Genomic DNA, 21,747 nt, shown 5'->3' with positions numbered 1-21,747 from the left:
CCCCGGTATCCAAAAAAACAAAACAAAACAAAACAAAACAAAAAAGCAGGTAGCCCTAGATTCTAAATTGATATAATCTAGGGAGAATGTTTTTGACAATCTCTTGGGTTCTCCTTTCTGACCTGTGGGTAGTGCTTTTCCACAGATGATTGGGCCGCTCCATTGTTCCATTTAGGTGCTTACCAAAGGTGTAAATTTGTATGGTGCTAAGGAATAGAGAAACCTCAGTTTCCTCCATGATTTGGAATTTTAGAGGAAGCAAATTTTTTTCCCTGAGGGTTTTTGTTTCTATCATTCCAGCGGCTTCATATACAGATAGCTCTGATGATGAGACATCCCCCAGGGACAAACAGCAAAAGAACTCTAAGGGAAGCAGTGACTTCTGTGTCAAGAACATCAAACAGGCAGAATTTGGACGAAGAGAAATTGAAATTGCTGAACAAGGTAAAGAAAGCAAGCACCTTCTCCACCTGCCTGTGTCTTTTGTCCATGTTAATTTCTTTGTTCATCCTGGGGCCTACTAGATTTTGAAATTTCAGTGTGATAGTCAAGGATACTTAAAATGAAAAATTCCAAGTTCAGAAAACACTATGGGAAAGGAGACTAGGGGGTATAGAAGGGACTATAAGGACTGGCATATAGGGAGTCAGAACCCTACATTTGCCTCTGAAATCCCCTTATAAAAGAAAATTCTGGTTAATATCTTGATCCCTTGAGAAACCTGATTTAACAGAGAACCTGATCAGCAGAAGAATCTTAACCTTAGAGAATAAATTTTTTTCCCTTTTAAAAAAATTCATTATTTTAAAATATACATGACAGTAGAGTGTATTTTGACATATTATACATATATGAAATATAACTTCCATTCTTGTGGTCGTACATGATGTGTAGTTATATTGATCATGTATTTATGTATGAACATAGGAAAGTTATGTCCAATTCATTCTATTGTCTTTCCTATTCCCATTCTCCCTTCCTTTTATTCTCCTTTGTCTAATCCAATGAACTTCTATTCTTTACCTTCCTTATTGTGTGTTAGCATCTGCATATCAGAGAGAACATTCTCCCTTTGGTTTTTTGGGGATTGGCTTATTTCATTTAGCATGATATTCTAGCGTACCATCCATTTATCAGCAAATACCATAATTTCATTTTTCTTTATGGCTAATATTCCATTGTGTATATATATCACATTTCTTTATCCATTCATCTGTTGAAGGGCATCTAGGCTGGTTCCATAGCTTAGCTATTGTGAATTGAGCTACTATAAACATTGCCATGGCTGCATCACTGTAGTATGCTGATTTTAAGTCCTTTGGGTATATACTGAGAAGTGGGATAACTGGGTCAAATGGTGGTTCTATTCCAAGTTTTCTGAGAAATCTAAGAGAATAAGTTTTTCTGTTTATTCCTTTATCTTTTGTTCCCTCCTTCCTAATATTGCTGTTTGTATTGGACCTTTTCAGAAATGCCTGCACTGATGGCTTTGAGGAAGCGAGCTCAAGGAGAAAAACCTTTGGCTGGAGCCAAAATTGTGGGTTGCACACACATCACTGCACAGACTGCTGTGAGTCCTGTTCCTTCTCCTCTTAATAGCAATAGTTAATAATTGCCACCAGCCATTGAGTGCTTATAACATGCCAGCACCAAGTTAACAGCTGGACATGGAGTTCGTTAATCCTCACAACATGATGTAAAGCAGAGATTCCTCTTTTCATTTGTAAACAAGGAAACTAAAGCTCTGAGGGTTTAGTAATAACATCAGTGTATCAATATAAGCAAGCTTAGACTTTCTCTACTGTACTACACTTCTTCCTCTTACTATCCCTTCCACTGTCATCTCTACAGTGCAACTTTGTGTTAGCCTGCTTCCAGTTGCAGAAAGGAAAACATCTGATTCTGACTTATATGTAAAGAAATTTATTATGTTACATAGCTAAAAGTGCAGTGGGAGCCAGAGTGGTACACACTCATAATCCAGTGACTCTGGAGGCTAAAGAAGGAGGATCACAAGTTTGAGGCCAGTCTGGGTAACTTAATGAGGCCCTGAAAATAAAAAAATGAAAAAGGCTGGGGATGTAGCTCAGTGGTAGAGCACCCTTTGGTTTCATCAGGGAGGAGAGTCCAGTGGGAAGAGTGACTTCAGATGCAAGATCTCACGGCTTCCATTGCATCTCTCCATAACTCACTTAGGCTGCCTCCTCAGTGTGCTTGCTGATTGTAAGGTGGTTACAACTAGTCTAGTCAAAACAAGCTGACATGAAAAGGAAGAACCATTTCTTCCTTTCTCTCAAGAGCAAGGAAACCTTTCCCAGAAGTTCTTGAGGATTCCCCATTGGATCTCACTGAGCAGAACTGATCACATGCCCATGCTCCTCCAGTCCTGGGAAGGGGACTGGAACACAATGGGCTTAGAACAGTGATTCCTGCCCTTGACAGATTTAATGACTCCTTTTTATCTATAAATATTTTAGTGTCCCTAAATTGTCTCGAAATGAAATTCAGATATAGCATATTTAGGTACACACAATTTTTTTTAAAAGAGAGAGTGAGAGAGAGAGAGAGAACTTTTTAATATTTATTTTTTAGTTTTTGGCGGACACAACATCTTTGTTTGTATGTGGTGCTGAGGATCGAACCCAGGCCACACGCATGCCAGGCGAGCGCGCTACCGCTTGAGCCACATCCCCAGCCCACACACAAAAATTTTAAATTAAAAAAAAATATATTAACTTAAGGCAGTCATGGTGGTACACATCTGTGATCTAGCAATTTGGTGAGATCTTGTGTCAAAAAAAAAAAAAAGAGAGAGAGAGAAATAAGTAAATAAATAAGATAAAATGTTGAAAAGGGGCAGGGGAGCTAGAGATAAAGTCCCAATTTTAAAGTATCCCAGGTTCAATCCCCAGTCCTAGAAAAAAAAAATCTTCTATATAAAAGAAGAATAAGAGAAAAGTAATTTATAATTTTTAAAAATTTCAGTATGTGATTCTTGGGCACTGTGGAAGAATAGTCAGTTATTTGTATTTACTCACAGCATTATTTGAATGAGAATGCTACAAATGAAGATAGATATGTGTGTTATTGATTCCAGAGCATCAGGGCAGCATTACCAAATTATATGATTTTCTGAAATAGTAAACAACTCTGTAAATTTCTGAGCAACAACCACAATGAAATGTATGAGTTTTCTCTTGATTTACATAATTGTTGCCTTCCTGAAAAAATTATTCTTGTTTTGTATTAAAACTATAAAAATATTCTTAATGTGTAACATGAAATTGGGTTCTAACTCTGAGAATTATAAGTGGCTTTTTCACCTGTGAACTTTCAATGGGACATTTGAAAATTATACCAGACTGGCACAGATTTTTTGTTATAAGTGGCTGTCCTGCACTTTCATCATGTCCAGATCCCTGGCCCTTCCCAATAAATGCTGGTAGCACTCCCCTGCCAATCATTGTGACAACCAAAAATGCTCCTTCAGTGTTCTAAATCTTCTCTTTGAGTCATCATCAAAGATGTAATAGCACTACAAATAAACAAATAAGTAAAAATAAAGATGCGATACAACCATATTGAGACCACTAGTGGGAAATAGGTAGATTGAGAAAATAGTCTATTATGGAATTTATAAGGTCTGAGTCATCTATATAGCTCAAAAAATATGCGAAAGTCCAGATTGACTTTCAAAAGATTGTCTCTCCCGAAGCACACTCTTATGTGGTCACATTCCTGATTAAGGACAGTAGAGATTCCTCAAGACAGATGATTTCTGTTTTCACTCTGAGACTTTTCTGGGTTATATATTCTCTGAGGAATAGAGTGCCTTGACTGACCAAAATTAATATAATAAATTGAAAGCTAACTCTTTTTGAAGCTACAGTCTAATGAATTGAGGCAGAAATGCTCTTGAAACCTTTTTTGGGCCTCCTCAGTCAGGGACATGAGACATGGTGACTTAAAATAGTAAGTACTTCTCTACTGTCTCATGTTGCTAAGTTATATCTAGTTTGTTGTTTATCTCCACGCTTGCTGCATTACCAGCCTTCAGGGTTCCCTCTCTATTTTTCCTTAGTATTAATCACTGTTTATCAATTTTAATATTATTTTATCATTACTTCCTTATATTTTTCTTTTTCCTTAAAATAGTTACAAGAGTGTTTTTTTCCTTTTGCTTTAGATCTCTATTTTATATTCCTAATTACATATTCATGTCCATTTAAGAATCTTCAAACATTACCATAAGATTATAATGCAGAAAGACAAAGTCTCAGTAACAAATAACCCAATAACAAATAACAAATAACCCAATCAGTAAATGGCAAAGGAACTGAACAGGCACTTCACAGAAGAAAAATGAATGGTCAAAAAATAAATGAAAAAATTTTCAACATATCTAGCAATTAGAGAAATTCAAATTAAAACTATACTGAGATTATATCTCACTCCAGTCAGAATGGCAGTTATTAAGAATACAGGTAATAATAAATGTTGCTGACGGGCTGGGGTCGTGGCTCAGTGGTAGTACACTTGCCTCACATGTGTGAGGCACTGGGTTCGATTCTCAGCACTGCATATAAATAAATAAATAAAATAGAGGTCCATCAACAACTAAAAAAAAATATATTTTTAAATGTTGCTGAGGATGTGGGGAAAAAGGTTCATTCATACATTGCTGGTGGGACTGCAAATTGGTGCAACCTCTCTGGAAAGCAATATGGGAACTCCTTAGAAAACTTCGAATGAACCACCATTATCCCACTCATAGGACTTAAAATCAGCATATTACAGTGACACAGCCACTTCAGTGTTTATAGCAGCTCAATACACAGTAGGCAAGCTATAGAACCAACTTAGGTACCCTTCAACAGATGGATAAAGAAAATGTGGTACATACATACATACACAGTGGAATATTAGCCATAAAGAATGAAATTATGGCATTTGCTGATAAATGGATGGTACTCTAGAATATTATGCTAAGTGAAATAAGACAGTCCCAAAAACCTAAGGTCAGATGTTCTCTCTGATATTTGGATGCCAACCCATAGCAAGGGAGGATAGGGAGGGGAAGTATAGAAACTTATTGGATTAGACAAAGGGGAATGAAGGAAGGGAATAGGAAAGATAGTAGAATGAATCAGACCAGTATAACTCCACAGCATGTTCAACCACAAGAATGGAATCAAAATTGTAATGGGTTGTACCCCGTGTATGTATAATATGTCAAAATACACCCTACTATCATGTATATCTAAAAACAACAAATAAAAAGATTTTAAAAAAAACTGTGCATTCACAAAAGAAAGAAAGAAAAAGTCTCAAACCAGTCTCCACAAATAACTACCATGGTTAATGGTTTCCTGTCCATATTTCTAATAGACACAGATCTATTTATATCTTTCAGGTGTGTTCCCACAGTTCTTCTAACCCTAATTCCATTGCTTTTCCTTCTAAATAATAATTATTTGAAGTCATGTTAAACAGTTTCTAAGCTCTATCCTCCTCCTTTGCTTCCTCACCTGCCTTTACTCCTGTTTGATCCCAAATAGCCAACTGTCTTGACTCACAATTCTTTCTTTTTTTTAGTTTTGGAGCTTGAATCCAGGGTTGCTCTACCACTGAGCTACAGCACCCCCCACCCCCCACCAACTATCTTGTTTGTGTATTTGTTTTGTGACAGGGTCTCACTGAGATGCTAAGGCTAGCCTCAGACTTGTAATACTCCTGCCTTAGCCTCCAGAGTCACTAGCATTACAGGCATATGCCACTGTCCCTGGCTCTAATAATTTTTAAAAATTCAAAATAAATACAGATATACAGAAAAATTGGAAGTTCAGCACAGACAACTTTATTTTCTGAACCATTGAAGAGTAAGTTGCTAACCTAATACTCCCTTCACCTTTGTCTTAGTTATCTTGGGCTGCTATAATAAAATACTTTAGACTGAGTAGTTTATAAACAACATAACCTTTTATTTATAGTAATTTATAAACATAAGAAATGTATTATGTACAATTCTAGAGGCAGGGCAAGGACAAGCAGATTCAGTGTCTGTTGAGGCTTATTCCTCATAGGTGGTACACCTCTTAATACCGCTACCTTGGGGGTTAGATTTCAACATAAGACACTGGGGTACACATACATTCAGACCACAGCAATACCCAAATATTTAGTGTATAGTTTCCATGAACAAGGACATTCTTTTTTATACAATCAGTATATTCATCAAAATTAGGAAATTAAAATTCACACCAATTCATGTCTTCATACATGTGCTTTGGATATCTTTAATCTCCTCTAGTCCAGAACAGTTACTCATTCTTTCTTAGCTTTTCATGAGCTTGATACTCCTGAAGATTACAGAGGAATTATTTTGTAATGTCCTCAGTTTATATTTTTCTGCTGCTTCCTCATTATTTGATTGAGACTATGCATCTATAGTAGGACTATCACAGAAATGATGCTGCATTTTCCCCACTGAATCCAATTAGGTGGTTATTATTTCATTTTGTTCTATATTGTTGATGTTGTTTGATCCCGTAAGATGAAATCTCCCTGCTTTTCCTTCATAAAAGTTATTTTTTTCTCTTTGTAATTAATACATTTTTGTAACTACCCTATTCTTCATTAGACTTTGCATTTATTTTTTTTTTAATTATACATGGACACAATACCTTTATTTTATTTTTATGTGGTGCTGAGGATCGAATCCAGTGTCTCATATGTGCCAGGCAAGCGCTCTACCACTGAGCTACAGCCCCAGCCCTCATTTATTTTTATTTGTATAAAATTTTTGTTTTTATTTTATGTAGTGGGTGATAGGCCTTACTATCATTATTTTGATGCTTATGTTGTCCCCAGGCCAGGAGGAGTCCTTTGGTATGGCTTCCATGGCTTGTATTTTGATAAGTCACTTTCATTCTTTGAACGTTTTCTTGATTGCTGTAGAAGATATTCTAAGCTCTGCTGTAGCCTTGGAATCAGTTATATTTCCAAGGACCCCTGGCTCTTTTAAGAAGATCTGGGCATTAATATAATCTTTGCTATTGGAATGTCATTGTTTCTGGATCCTCTTTTATTAATTTTGGAAAATAACTGCTTATTAACTCTTACCTTTTTTTTAACAGTACAGGATTGAATCTGGGGGTGCTCTATTGCTGAGCTAGAGCCCTTTTTATTTATTTATTTTTTTATACATATCTGTTGGTACTGAGATTGATCCCACTGGGTGCTTTGCCACTGAGCTAATTCCCAGTACTTGCTTTTTTTTTTTTTTTTTTTGAGACAGTCTTGCTAAGTTGCCCAGCGCTGGCTTTGAACTTGCAACCCCCTTGCCTCAGCCTCCTGAGTCACTGGGATTATAGACGAGCACTACCATGCCCAGGTATCCCTTCTATTTTTGAGAAGAGTCACACAGTGTTGTTGACTCTGGCTTGAACTTGTGATCCTCCTACTTCAGGCACCACTCCTAGCTTCTGGCTCTAATTCTTGACAACGGGCTTACTTTTGTCACTTTTTTGTGTTCCTTAACATTTTTTGAGTGACAGCATATTAGTTTTTGTTACAGCTATGAATTGAACTAGATTTAACTTTTGTTGTTGTGCATCAAAGGCTTCAAATTCCTTTAGCAGTGGGATACTGTTACCTTGTGATTTGATTTTACTTCCAGAGGGCTTTTCTAGTGTTTCTGCCATCATCCTCAGCATTCAACTGCTTCAGTATATGTATTCTACAGGGAACTCTGTCTTCAAGTGCCTGCCCCCACTATAGCACAAATGGTTGCTCTTTGTTTCCCAGGGTCAGTCTCCTGGTGAGGGCTGGAGGAGTCCAATCAGTGTTAGGCAGGCAGCATTCCTGCCTCTCCTTTATGTAGCAGCCAGATTTTGCCTTGTACCTGTGGGAGTCTCAGGCAAAAGATGTTTTTTGCCCTTCCTGGAGAGGTAGCAGATCCGTGAACTGTCTTGTGCTCAAGAGGGTTCCCTGCTACTCTCCCAGAAGCAGAGAGTTTTTGTTTCTGCCCTCCCTCAGGAACACTGAATCTTTACATGGTACCTGAAGACAGTCATGAATCCTATTCTTCCTACAGTGAGAAAAATATAGAAATATGCCCAGGTTCCATGCCTGCCTCTGGGCCCAGCCATCAGCTCTCTGCATGTGAAACTCCTCATGTCCAACTGGGGCTCCAGAAATCCGTATGACAAACTTTCCAATGCTTAGCCTTTTATTTTTCTTGTTGTTGTTTTGTACTAGGTCTTGAACCCAGGGGCACTTAACCACTGACCTACATCCCCAGCCCTTTTTTGGGTTTAATTCAGAGACAGGGTCTCACTGAGTTGCTTAGGGCCTTGCTAAGTTGCTGAGGCTGGCTTTGAACTCTCGATCCTCCTGCCTCAGCCTCCCAAGACTCCAGGATTACAGGCATGTGCCACCATGCCTAGCCAATGCTTAGCCTTTAATTAAAATTTTAGTTAATTTTTCTTATCTCAAGTATTGCAGCTATTTCTTATCTCAGTACCACCTATTCCTCCCATATTCTGCCAAAGGCAAAACAATCTTCCTCCTACTTAAAAAGATTTATCAGTGGCTGGGGTTGTGGCTTAGCAGAAGAGCACTCTCCTAGCACATGCAAGGCACTGGGTTCAATCCTCAGCACCACATAAAAATAAATAAAACAAAGTTATTGTGTCCAACTACAATTAAAAAAATAAAGACTTATCACTCTTGGGAGTTCAGTTTACTTGGTCATTTTACGACCTTGGCTCTTTGATGGGCTGGAGTTTAACTTTATAGATTACCAGATTTTTCTTGTTGTTAGGGTGGAAGTTTTTCTTGTTTTTCCTGCATCCTAAGCAGAAGCAGAACTGTAAGTGTATGTTTTGTTAAAATAAAAAAAAAAAGGGAGGGGGTCTCTGTAGTCCTTAGTTTTATGAAATATTAGGCAGATTCAGTATACAAATAGGGTGAAGCATAGAATTCAGCTGGAGCCTCTTGCCTTGCCCTGTGTTCAGAAAACTGAAGAGGTTCTGTTGATCATTTTTTCCCTCCTTCCTTCCTTCCTTCTTGCCTTTCTTCTTGACAGTGCTGGAAATCAAACCGAGAACCTCACATATGGTAGGCAAGTGATCTACCACTGAGCCATGTCCCCGGCTCCTGGAGAGGTTCTATAGAGCATGGTTTGAAAATTATTGGTCTGTTATTCCTTATGTACTTTCTCATTGTCAAATATATAAACTTGGGCTGGGTTGTAACTCAGTGATAGAGCACTTGCCTAGCATGTGTGAGGCACTGAGTTCAATTCTCAGTACCACCTAAAAAATAAATAAAGCCAGACATGGTGGCATACATCTGTAATCCCAGAGGCTCGGGAGGCTGAAGCAGGAGGATCTCAAGTGAGGTGCTAAGCAACCCAGTGAAACCCTCTCTCTAAATAAAATACAAAATAAGGCTGGGGATGTGGCTCAGTGGTCTAGTACCCCTGAATTCAATCCCTGGTATCAAAAATAAATAAATAAATAAAGGTATTGTGTTCGTCTACAACTATATGTACACACACACATACACATACACATACACGTACACATAATTATTAAAAAATATATGTTGGTATAAGCTTGTTCATCTCCTGTCTTCTCTTTAACACAGGTGCTTATGGAAACTCTGGGTGCTCTGGGGGCACAGTGCCGATGGGCTGCCTGTAACATCTATTCCACTCTCAATGAAGTGGCTGCTGCTCTAGCAGAAAGTGGTAAGTTCTTTTGCTTGTTTTCTAATGTCTTTGGCTAAAGTAAGTCTCCCAGAAGTGCCATTGTCTGTATATAAATGTTTTAGAAAGATTGACAGTAAAGCATCTGCCTGGTAAGAAATGGATCCCTGTTCTTGATAAGTTTGCTCTTTTTCTAGGTTTCTCTTGTCAAATACAATCTAGTTAACTTTGTTCTTTTGTAGTTGGCATATATGTACCTATATGTAATATTCTGTTATTCGTGCTCCACTTTGACAAATAGAACACTGGTGAATGTTACTGGCTGTCTTAAGATAATGTGGATTAGAGAAAAGAATGCTTCAGCCACAGTTTTGTGGCCTTGCAGGTTTTGCAGTCAATAGTTTCCTCTGGTTTGATGTTTGGTATATCTGCTTCAGCAGTAAAGAGGACTTGACCTGGCAAATTAATTTTGATCATAACATCTACTGACACTTGAAGGACAAAAGAAATAGGGAAGTATGGACCTTGTCAGCTTCCTGCCTTTACTTTCTGATGCAAGGCACAGATCAGGGAACCAACCAAGCAATATGTCAGAGCCCCTGGAAAAACCTTACACAGCATGCATGTCTTTCCTTTTGTTAGTACTTTTGGCATTTCATTTGTGTTTTTTTGTTGTTGTTGTTTATATTCATTTATTTATAAAATTTTATTGATGTACATATGATAGAAAAGTACACAAATATTAAATGAATAGCCCAATGAGTTGTACGTATGTATCATTGCTTTTCTTTCCCAACAAGTGTTTATTATTTTAAGAGATAAAAAAACAGGGATAGGAAGGGCAGCAGAATAGACAATATGATTGATGTATGTACATTCCATGTATGTATTATATGTCAAAATACATTCTGCTGTCATGACTAAAAAACATAAAAATAAATAAAATTTAAAAAAAGAGATAAAAAAAAACAAATGAGGCCCTGTGCAGTACAAGATGCCTGAAATCCCAGGGACTCAGGAGGCTGAGGCAGAAGAATTCAAGTTCAAGGCTAGCCTCAGCAATTTTGTGAGAAGACACTGTCTAAAAATTTAAAAAATTAAAAGGGCTTGAGATGTAGCTCAGTGGTAGAGGCCCTTCGGGTTCAATTCCCCCGCCCCCCAAAAAAGACAAATGAGACAATATCTTTGCCCTTAGAATCTTACACTATACTAGAAGAGAGAGAATACATTTGCATAAATAATGATAATACAAAGACATAAGTAGTAAATATGATAATTGAGCATGAATTCATATTCAGTACACATACAATAGATTTAGAAAAGTTTGGATTCCTTGAGCACCTGCTTCCAACTGGGTTAATCAGTCTTCATTGGGAACATGACACTTAACTGGGCTATGACATGAAGCAAACATTTTAGCAGATGGAGGAAAGTATGAGAGTTTTCCTGATGAAGAGGGTGGGATGACTAAAGTATAGAAGCAACAAAGATCGAAGTGCAGTTGGGAAATGGTAAGAGTGCCAGTTTGACTGGATCAAGAAGTATTTATTTCTGGTTTCTTCTTTTTTCCCTTTAGTCATATTTTTAGAAACCACCATACTCCTGTCTGTTACGCTTATCCTCTTTGGGCTAACAAGAACAAAATAACCATCAAAGATAAAAGAATGGGTAAAAGGGCTGAAGGCAATACTAATCATTGAAGAAAGTCAGTCCAAGGAACATAACAAGATTGAGAGTGTTTAGAATTGGGGAAAATCAGTGACTTCTTGCCAAAAATTGGGAGTCAGCTCTTTTTACAACCTTTACTGGTTTCTCTTTATTTCTTTTTCATAGGATTTCCTGTCTTTGCCTGGAAAGGAGAGTCAGAAGATGACTTTTGGTGGTGCATTGACAGATGTGTGAATGTGGAGGGCTGGCAGCCAAACATGGTGGGTCAGATTTCTGCTAACCCACTTCTGTGTGTGTTTGATAGGATGATGGTAGGGAGGGCTCTATGACCTGGGAGAGGATTTCCCAACAAGAAGGAAGGAAAATGGCTCTATTTCTATCTGAGGTACCTGGGTTCCCAAGAGAATTGAACCTCTTAAAACTTCAGAGACTAGGGATTGGAGTTGTGGTTCAGCGGTAGAGCGCTTGCCTAGCATGTGCAAGGCCCTTGGTTCGATCCTCAGCACCACCTAAAAATAAAATAAAAGTATTGTGTCCAACTACAACTAAAACAAAATATTTAAAACAAACAACTTCAGAGACTTAATTGTTGGTACTGATCATTTGGAAGCATTCATTTTTCTCAATAATATTAAAATGCTGCCCAAGAGCATTGCCTGGTTTAAAAGCAAGGGTAATGCATTTCCATCTCCTGCCACTGCCTACCACTACCCCCACCCCACACCACCAGTAACAACCACCAAAAACACTAAATAAATGAAAACTCCCAGCCCCTGATGTACTGAGCTTTTTAAATGAATTAATGTACTGAATTTATAGCATACCCAAACATCTTCCAAGTTCAAATTTCTTCTCTTTATTCATTTCCTGCCTAAAAAAGATGACCAGGCAAAGTTTGGGATTTTTTAAAAATTTTTGCTTCATTTTTATTTCTGTTTCATTTTTGTAAAAGAACAAATCTTGAAGGCTGATATAGCACATTAGATTCACATACTGGCCAAAAGCTACACTGAGTATGAGGCACCCCGGCTTTGCAAACATTTCTGCATATTAGTGAGAGGAGAAATTAGAGAATCCACTGAAAAAAGAAACCATTGCTTATTGCTAGAGACCACGGAGCAGGCTTCACCTGGTACAGGACAGAGAAACAGTCTTTTCTGAATTCTGTAGTCCAGGTCACATGGCATCAGGTGCTGGTTTGATGAAGCTGGGTTAAAGTTTCTGTATCCCAGAGGGATATAATAGAGTGGCTCTAAGATGAGTCCCCTCATTTTAGCAATTTTAACAGTGACAGAAGAGAGTAATGACTGACAGACACTAGAGAAGATATGCCAAGGGGTTTCTCTTGGGAATAAAACTCTAATTTTATAGTCATAAACACATGGAGGATATGGTATTTAACCCAGAGAGCTTTTATGAAATGTGGAGCCAGCACAAATAGCTGGAAAGTTAATAAAGAAAATTATACAAGGACAAAAATAGTTGTCACCCCAGAAAAATTAGGACCCTGTGCTTCTTTGGATCTTGTCAAGATCTAATGCTTTTCCTTGCTTTCCAACCTTAGGAAGATTCCCTGATGAACAGAATTTCTATAATAGAATTACATGAGGAAAATTATGAGCTACATTCATTATATAAATGTTAGGGATAGCCTATATCATATACCTTTGTTAAAAGGGAAAAGTAGATGAGAATGGAGGGACTGACCAGAGAGTTTACAATTATTCAGTCCTTTTTGTCTCTGATCTTTTTTGTGGGATTAGAGGCTAAACGGAAAATCTCATGGGATTCCATCAGGCAAAAAGGGAGAGAGAAACTCATAAAATCCTTTGGGTTTCTTAGAGCATCAGTTCTGAGGGTTTCTGTTTGAAGTATGGAATGAGGATAAGAGTTCTAATGTGAGCCCTATCTCGGTCTCTCCTCTCAAGCAAGATTGAGTAAGTCAGAGAAAATAGATTGGAAGTGAAAAAGACCAGATGGTAGACATGAAGTTGGGGAGTTTGTGTACTTCGGGGTTCAGGATGACATTTTAGTACTTGTGGTAGGGTTGATATGATGGAACTGTAAAATGGGCACGTGCCAGCTCTGGGGATTTTCTAGACAGATGGGCATAACAATTTAGAAAGTTCTGCCAAGCACACTTCTGACAGCCCAGTGAAGGGCTCAAGTGCCGTAGCCTAGTGCCTGATAGTATTCTAAGCTGATCTTTCTTCAGTTTATTTATAATTCAGTAGCTTTCGTCTGCTGATGAAAGCTCCAGTGGGCACAGCATTGTGTTTATCTTTAATCCCAACCTGAAATAGTGATGAGCTGCTCAGAGGCATGCTTGCACACCTACATGCTGCACGGCTTCCTAGTTATTTTTAATTTGGTTTATACAGAGTGTGAGGTTGTGCTAGGCAAAACCCAACAATGCTGCCTGATACATTGGGTGGGAGAGTGCCTCTACTTTGGGAGAAGTAAAGTATTAACAAATGCAGTTTTATAAACCATTGTTCTGAGATGGAGACTAATTATTCATCCTTTAATTTAAGCTAAGCTTTGATTGAATATATTTAGAGTCCCGAATTTAACCTATAGAAATTAGCTATATGAAGTTTAGGCTTTGTGAATATCTTTGTACATTCATGAACTAATTAGAAAACCACTTAAGCTGTCAACCTATAAAAAGAAAGATCCTCATCATATTGCAGGGTATTGTAATATAGTAAATGTGTTATGTGGGAGGGTCATTTGGCTATGAGAATTACAATTGGCCTTTTACCCCCTTGTTGTTTTTTACTTGAGTATCATTACTGGTAGATTATTACATTAGCTCTGGCTTTAAGTTACTTTGTATGACCATATGAGAAATTTAAATGTCCTTAAATAGGTAACTAGAAATTGAGACACAAGACCCAGAGAACCCTTGAGTCTTCAGCAAAATGAATAACATTACTGATGCTTACTGTTGCAGATCTTGGATGATGGAGGGGATCTTACTCACTGGATTTATAAAAAGTACCCCAATATGTTTAAGAAAATCAAGGGCATAGTCGAGGAGAGTGTTACTGGAGTCCATAGGTAAGATTCAACATGAGCAAAAGTGGCTTCATACAGCCTAGATATATAATTTTGTAATGACGTACTTATAGAACATATTATGTTAAAAATTGGATCCTGCTATGAGATCTGAGATTGTACACTTTTTTTGAAAATAACAAATAACAAAATACTGAAAGGAAGAGAAATGAGATTCTCATGTTTTCTAGTTCATGTGATGCAGTGAGTGCTTGTTCTTTTTTGGACAAATCCATTTACTCAACAAACGTTTTTTGAATTTCTACAGTGAATTGCTCTAGGTTCTAGGGATCTAATAGTGGATGAAACAGACAAAAACTGTACCCTCACAGAGTTTACTTGCTTATGTAGAGAGCAAGGACTTAGAGTTCTGTTCCCAAATGAACATAATTCCCTTAATAAAATTTGAAATCATTTCTGTTTGCAATTATTCACCCACAAAGACCTTATGAAATAAAATTTGTGGGAAGAAAATTCTGAATAAGCCACCGTGACTACTTCAGTGTATCATGAACTTTTTGAATATACAAAATCATAAGTTATAACATAAACTTTAGACTCTTAGAAGGTATGAATTTTGAATAAAACAAATAGATCTAATTTTAATGACTAATTTAATATAAAACTCATAGACATGCATATTTATAGGTATGTATATGGACATTATAAATTTGAGGCTATTTGAAAATTAAAATTATTGCCTTAGAATAGTGAGATTATGCATGATTTTTAAAATTGTACTTAAAGTTACTCCTTTTATAATTAAAAAGGAAAATCATGGCTGGGGATTTTGTTCAGTGGTAGAGCACTTGCCTGGCATGTGCAGGGCCCTGGATTCAATCCCCAGCACCACAAAAAAAGCTGGGGTGGGGGGGAGTAAAGTAAAATTAGTATGAAACTTAAAATTTTTACATTTAAGGCCTTAAAGTTAGGTCAAGGATTTTCTTCACATGACTTTTGGATAAGGTCTTTATTCCTAAGCAGTATGTAGCCTCTAAAACACATTCTTCATTTCTCAGTATCCACCTAACAGGATGGAACTTGTCATGTCTCATGCCCTCAAGCCCACCTCCTCAATACATTTTTAGGATTTGGTATGAAACCAACAGAAGATTGTAACATCTCATTGTTTTATATTCTTCTTGACTTTTCTTATCCCCAGGCTGTACCAACTGTCCAAAGCTGGGAAGCTCTGTGTCCCAGCCATGAATGTCAATGACTCAGTCACCAAACAGAAATTTGACAACCTGTACTGTTGCCGTGAATCAATTCTTGATGGGTAATGTTTATTATCTTTGAGATGAGCTTGAGTTACTTTCTTTTTGGTTTTGGTTATTTCTAGAAATGATTCATATGGCCCCTCTGGATCTGTCACCACTTCACACCCAATATTTTATAACCCAGAACTACATTGGTATCACTATTATAAGAAAATCCATTTTACTTAAGCAATGGGACTAGCTCCTAGCTCGTATCTATTAATAGGCAGAATTCTTACTTTGTGACCCTATCATTAACTAAACTCAGTATAAACAAGCAAATATTTTTAATAATTTAGAAAACAGTTCGTAGTCATCCTATTCTAGGTCCTGTCTCATGCTCTATCATAAAATTCTTAAATTCTAACTGTCATGTAATTCTGTGGCCATTTGGAAACTTGTGGTGAAGAAGCAATTTCCAGAGGAATTTCTAGCTTTTTCAGATCTGTAGATACTGCAAGTCTGACAAAATCCACTCATTTCATACCAAATCCTGTGTTCTTCTAATACTCAGTTTGTTTCTATATTTGTGTTCTAACATTCATTCATTGTTGCTAGGAATATCCCACTTGTCAGTCAGCTTTCTGTTACTATAACAAATATTTAAGACAATCAACTTATAAAGAGAAAGAATTTATTTTGGTTTGCAGCTTTAGAGATTTCAGTCCTTAGTCAGTTGACTCTGTTGCTTTTGAGCCTGTGGCAAAGCAGCACATCATGGCAGGGGAAGTGTGGTGAAGCAAAGCTGTTCACCCCATAGCCAGGACATGGGAAGAGAAGAAGAGGAAAGGGTTGGGGTCCTTCTTTCCCTTTCAAGGACATGCCAGTAACTGGAAGACCTTCCACTAGTCCCCACTTCATAGTTTCCATTACCTCCCAATAGCACCAATCTGAGGACCAAGCCTTTAATAGCTGGGCTTTGGGGTATATTCCAGATCCAAACTATAGTACACCATAATTTCCTAAGTGAAACCATTAAAATGGTTTAGAATATTGCCAAGTCAGATGGTTCCCATCATGTGTATGTTAATGGAAAAGTGAAGAAAGGCTCTATGGAACATATTACTAACCTGCTGGAATCTTGGGGCACTGGAGCTAGAATGAACTCTGTTATCTATTTATTTAGCAATACTGGAGATTGAACCCAAGTTCACTCTACCATTGAGCTCTTTCTTCCCCATCGTATTTTATTTTATTTTGAGACAGGGGTCTCACTAAGTTGCTGAGATTGACCTTGAACTTATGATCCTCCTGCCTTAGCCTCCCGAGTAGCTGGAATTATAAGCATGTACCACTGTGATGGCTCTGTTGTTTACTTATTAACTGTAAATAATAAATAGACTGGTTATTTAATTCTCCTATGTGTATTTCCTCATCTGTGAAATGGTGACAGTAAGACCTACCTCAAAGAGTTATTATGAGGATTAAATGAGAAGATAAGTTTGCTCAGTGTTAATATCCCTTGCCCTTCTTTCTAGGACTCTGTACAATAAGTTCTAGGGTTGAGTTAGACTTTTTTTTTTTAAAGATGTAGAAAGATAAGAATTTTTTTTTTAAAGAGAGAGTGAGAGAGGAGAGAGAGAGAGAGAGAGAATTTTTTTTAATATTTATTTTTTAGTTCTCGGCGGATACAACATCTTTGTTGGTATGTGGTGCTGAGGATCGAACCCGGGCCGCACGCATGCCAGGCGAGCGCGCTACCGCTGAGCCACATCTCCAGCCCTGAGTTAGACTTTAGGGGAAGCTTTTTGCTTTGAATTTTTTTATTTGGGGGCTATCCAATACAAATTCCATCTATTGTTAATTATTACTACTATAGGATCAACAGTATTAGCTGATAGATTGAACAGTTTAGTAGATTTTTGGTCTAGTCTGTTATAGTTCTGCACCTAGTTTTATATAGATAAAAGGGTTGCTGTTGTTGTGAATACTTGAGCCTGATCAAACCAATAGTAATCTGGGTATTTTCCTTAAACCATTTGCTTATCCACACAACTAGCTGTCTTTTTGACTTTTCAACTCCTAAATCTGTGAAACTAAAAGCAGCCTATACTAGGTTCAGTAAAAGATTCATAAAGATACCTACACCAGTTCATAAAAATGGACAGAATCCTTCCCAATCAGGGTTTACCCTGAAGGTAAGAAATGTTCTTTAAAGTCAGAAATGTATGAAGTGAGAAAGCTAGAAGCAGTGGAACAGGAGTAAAGTTAGTTTCCACAGCAAAGAAACAAGAAAACGTCAACTATTCTCTAGAAACTCTCTGAGTGCTAAGAGCTTGTAGGAACCTGCCAATGGTGAAAAACTTTCCAACTGGGTCAAGAACAGTTGTTCCTCTCAGCAGAGCTGAGAGCCAGAGAGATGAAAGGAGAGGCAAACTGTGCTCCAGGGAGGGGTGCATGGAAAGGGGAGAACACTCACTCCAGTAGAGTGTCTATATGAGAAAGGTGTTGGTGACTGACCTTCTGTGTTTCTGGGCTGGTTCCCCATGGCAACAAGGGAAGTCCTATAACTAGGATGTAGTGTAAATGCAGCAAGGGCAGCCTTCTGAAGACTGAGGTTTTCCCAGTGCTTCAAAGGTAGTGCTTCGGGTAGGATTTTCAGATCATGTAAGAGCTCCTCTAGAGACCCTAGGGCTAGAAGAATTAAGACAGAAATAGGAACTTGGCATGATTCTAATTCAGCACCAGACAGCTTACTGCACCCAGCCTTCCAAAATGTTTCGGGGTGGGGGGGGGGATTGTGACTCAGTGGCAGAGCACTTGCCTCACACGAATGAGGCACTGGGTTCTATCCTCAGCACCACATAAAAATAAATGAATTAAATATAGGTATTGTGTCCATCTACAACTTAAAAAATATTTTTTAAAGAAATCCTTTCTTGGAGGTGCTGGGGCTATAGCTCAGTGGCAGAGCACTTCCCTAGCTCGTGTAAGGCACTGGGTTTGATCCTTAGCACTGCATAAAAATAAATAAAAACAAAGGTAGTATTCCATCTGCAACTAAAAGGAAAATTTTTAAAAAAATCCTTTCTTGGCTGAGGTCTTTTCTGTTCTTTATCATTGAACCTTATGACAGATATGGATCCTAAGATCCCAGGGAAATCATTACCTAACTGGAATCCATCCACATAAGTGCCTAGCTGTTGTTTGCAGAGCAGTGGTTGATGATATTTCCTTTTCCCCACAGCCCCCTATAGTCACAGTGAGAGAGTGTCTTCCTTGGGAAGAGAGGAGAAAAAAGCCGGCTTGAGGAGGGTGGAGGGTAGTCGAAGCAAAGGAGACCCAGAAATATGATCTTTTGATTCTCCTTGCTGTGCTAGCCATTCCAGAACCACTCCCCTAAGCCACGATTTCTTAGTAGTAGCCCTGCCAGACTTATCTCTTCACTTAACAAGAATTGCCTCTGCACTTATTGGTATTTGATGATCTTAACTGGGGTGTGTATACTTATTGGTAGAGTTGCCAAATCATTGAAAGAAGGATTACTACTTTGCCTTTGGAACATTTATTGATTCTATTCAACAGAAGAGGTAAACAGGTAGATGAAAGAGTAAAATGACCTACAAATATTTGTAGAAATTGTCTATTGCAACATAGTCCATTTTTTAGTTGAAAACTTTCTTTTGCCTAGCACAGGATTCCCAGAGAAAGGAGTCTTACTGCATCCCAAGAGGAGCCAGAAATCACTCTGACAAATTCTTTTGAGAAACCCCAGAAACAGAATCAGCTTTGTAGAGATTACAGACTGAGATAGAACATGTCTGAGAAGGGATCAACTCCATAAAACTCACTGACTACTTCTGTGGTCGGTGTCAACTTGTGTCAAAGCTTTCCTTCACTCTGTTGCTAATTACTCTCCCTGTTGAATTAATGTAGGACCCACTGGCCATTCTGAAACCACTAACTGTATTACTCATGTACCATTGTTATATTATCTGAATCAATAAGCTGAAATAATGTTTTCATGAAACCAGAGCTCCTAAATTAAAATCCCTTTAATTTATTATTTATCTTTCCTTTTATTTAAACATATTATATATTCTAAATATTATATATTAAGTCTATATATATTGCTGTTAATGTTTAAAAGTTACTCTGTAACTGGGCACATACCCATAATCCCAGAGAGTTCCAAGACTGAAGCGGGAGAATTGCAAGTCTCAATAATTTAGTGAGACCCTGTCTCAAAATAAAAAACTAAAAGGACTGGGGATGTAGCTATGTGGTAGAGCACCCCTGGGCTCAATCCCCTATACTGGGGGGAAAAAATTACCACATAACTCTCATCTTCTCTTCCCCACCACTCCCAAGAAAAACATGAATAAAGGCGGGGGAGGGGGGTGTGAATCTCTCATATATGTAGAATTGGTTGGATGGCAAGGAGTGAGAAAATATGTTCTTTAGTCTTTTTGGTTATTAGTTTCTGTAGGATAGAAACCAAGCTTTTCATCAAAATGAAAAATAAACAACAAGAACTACACAAACAGCCGGGTGCAGAGGCGCATGCCTATAATCCCAGCAGCTCCAGAGGCTGAGGCAGGAGGATCACAAGTTCAAAGCCAGCCTCAACAAAAGTGAGGCACTAAGCAACTCAGTGAGACCCTGTCTCTAAGTAAAATACAAAAGTAGGTCTGGGGATGTGGCTCAGTGGTCAAGTGCCCCTGAATTCAATCCCTGGTACTCCCCACCACCACCACCAAAAAAAAAACCAAAAAAACAAAGAAACCTGATTTAACCTCAGGAGATAATTATTTATTTATTTGTTTGTTTGTTTTAACTTAAATGTTTTTCCCTCTAGACTTAAAAGGACAACAGACATGATGTTTGGTGGAAAGCAAGTGGTAGTCTGTGGCTACGGAGAGGTAAAGTTTAACTTATTATTAGGTGTTAGAAATGTATTTTGATGGGACTGAGGCTGTAGCTCAGTGTTATCACGCCTGCCTTACACACATGAGGCACTGGGTTCGATCCTCAGCACCACATAAAAATAAATAAAGATATTATATCCATCTACAACTAAAAATATTTTTTAAAAATGTATTTTGATGACATATTCTAGAACTATTTCCCATACATATGGACGTAAGAGTATATTCATTTACCACTTTAGATGGAGAGAAAAAAAATTAGAGGCTTTCTGGTTGAAGTGCAATCTTTCTTTTTTCCTTTGCGTTTTGCCATTTTTTCTTAGGTTGATTTTTCTGACTTGTTCCAGCACCAATGTTTGTGATGTTCCTTTAGCTTGTGTTTTGATTATAAATCGTGAGTGTGGGTGTTCTGTGCACATGAATGTGCTAAGCAAGGGCCCCCAGAGTTTGTTTATGAACTGCATTTGTTTTTCTTGTTTTAACTCAAGCATGAATCTATTCAACAAAATTCCGTTTGAGGGTGGGAAGGAAGGTACACTTTACCAGAAGCTTTGAGAAACTATTTCTCACCACCTGTTCTTTTATGTGTGCTCTCTCCCCACTTCAGGTTGGGAAGGGGTGCTGTGCTGCTCTGAAAGCCATGGGCTCCATTGTGTACGTTACTGAGATAGACCCCATCTGTGCCCTGCAAGCCTGGTAAGCATGCAAGGGAGACCTGTTTCCTCCTCCACACTGAAGTCTTATAGACCATTTTGGAGATGCCTCCAAGAAATGGCCTGCGTAGTACCATCTCTCACCCTGTAGAAGTCCAGATCCTGAGAAAGGCTGCCAAATAGTAAGCTCGGACTTTCAAAGGTCAAGGAGCTACGGTCTGAGAAAAGTTAAGCTTTAGAATTTGAGCCAAAGACCCTTTATTTTCTGCATATGTAGTCTGTGACCCTTTGAAAACGAAATAGTGAGACCAAGGATAGAACATGTGCTTATTAAAATGTGCAAGGCCCAGAGTTCAATTCCCAACACATACACACACAAACATACACACACCCAAAGGGTGGGAGTTGAGGAAGAAGAAGAAGAAAAGGAGGGAAGGAGGAAAGAAATAGGCTGGTATCAGATGCTTTCTGATGTGATACACTGAAAAAGAACATTTCTATGACATTCTCTTCCAAAATGTATTACT

The 21,747-nt window shown here is 38.0% G+C and overlaps 1 protein-coding gene across 2 annotated transcripts in view; it reads left to right on the top strand.

Moving 5' to 3' along the window:
- The window catches only part of Ahcyl2 (adenosylhomocysteinase like 2), a 184,836-nt gene that overhangs the window by 143,397 nt on the left and 19,692 nt on the right, over positions 1-21,747 (top strand). For both annotated transcript variants that reach the window (XM_026392799.2, XM_026392798.2), the window contains exons 3-10: positions 301-444; positions 1,470-1,570; positions 9,652-9,754; positions 11,546-11,640; positions 14,337-14,443; positions 15,603-15,719; positions 20,498-20,561; positions 21,175-21,263. In XM_026392799.2, the coding sequence (XP_026248584.1) occupies positions 301-444; positions 1,470-1,570; positions 9,652-9,754; positions 11,546-11,640; positions 14,337-14,443; positions 15,603-15,719; positions 20,498-20,561; positions 21,175-21,263 (820 nt within the window). The remainder of the gene's footprint in view (positions 1-300; positions 445-1,469; positions 1,571-9,651; positions 9,755-11,545; positions 11,641-14,336; positions 14,444-15,602; positions 15,720-20,497; positions 20,562-21,174; positions 21,264-21,747) is intronic.

The sequence above is a fragment of the Urocitellus parryii genome, chromosome 3 (genome assembly GCF_045843805.1).
Source record: "Urocitellus parryii isolate mUroPar1 chromosome 3, mUroPar1.hap1, whole genome shotgun sequence".
NCBI lineage: Eukaryota > Metazoa > Chordata > Mammalia > Rodentia > Sciuridae > Urocitellus > Urocitellus parryii.
Note: the sequence above shows the minus strand (reverse complement) of the source record. Positions and strands in the feature narration are given on the sequence as shown.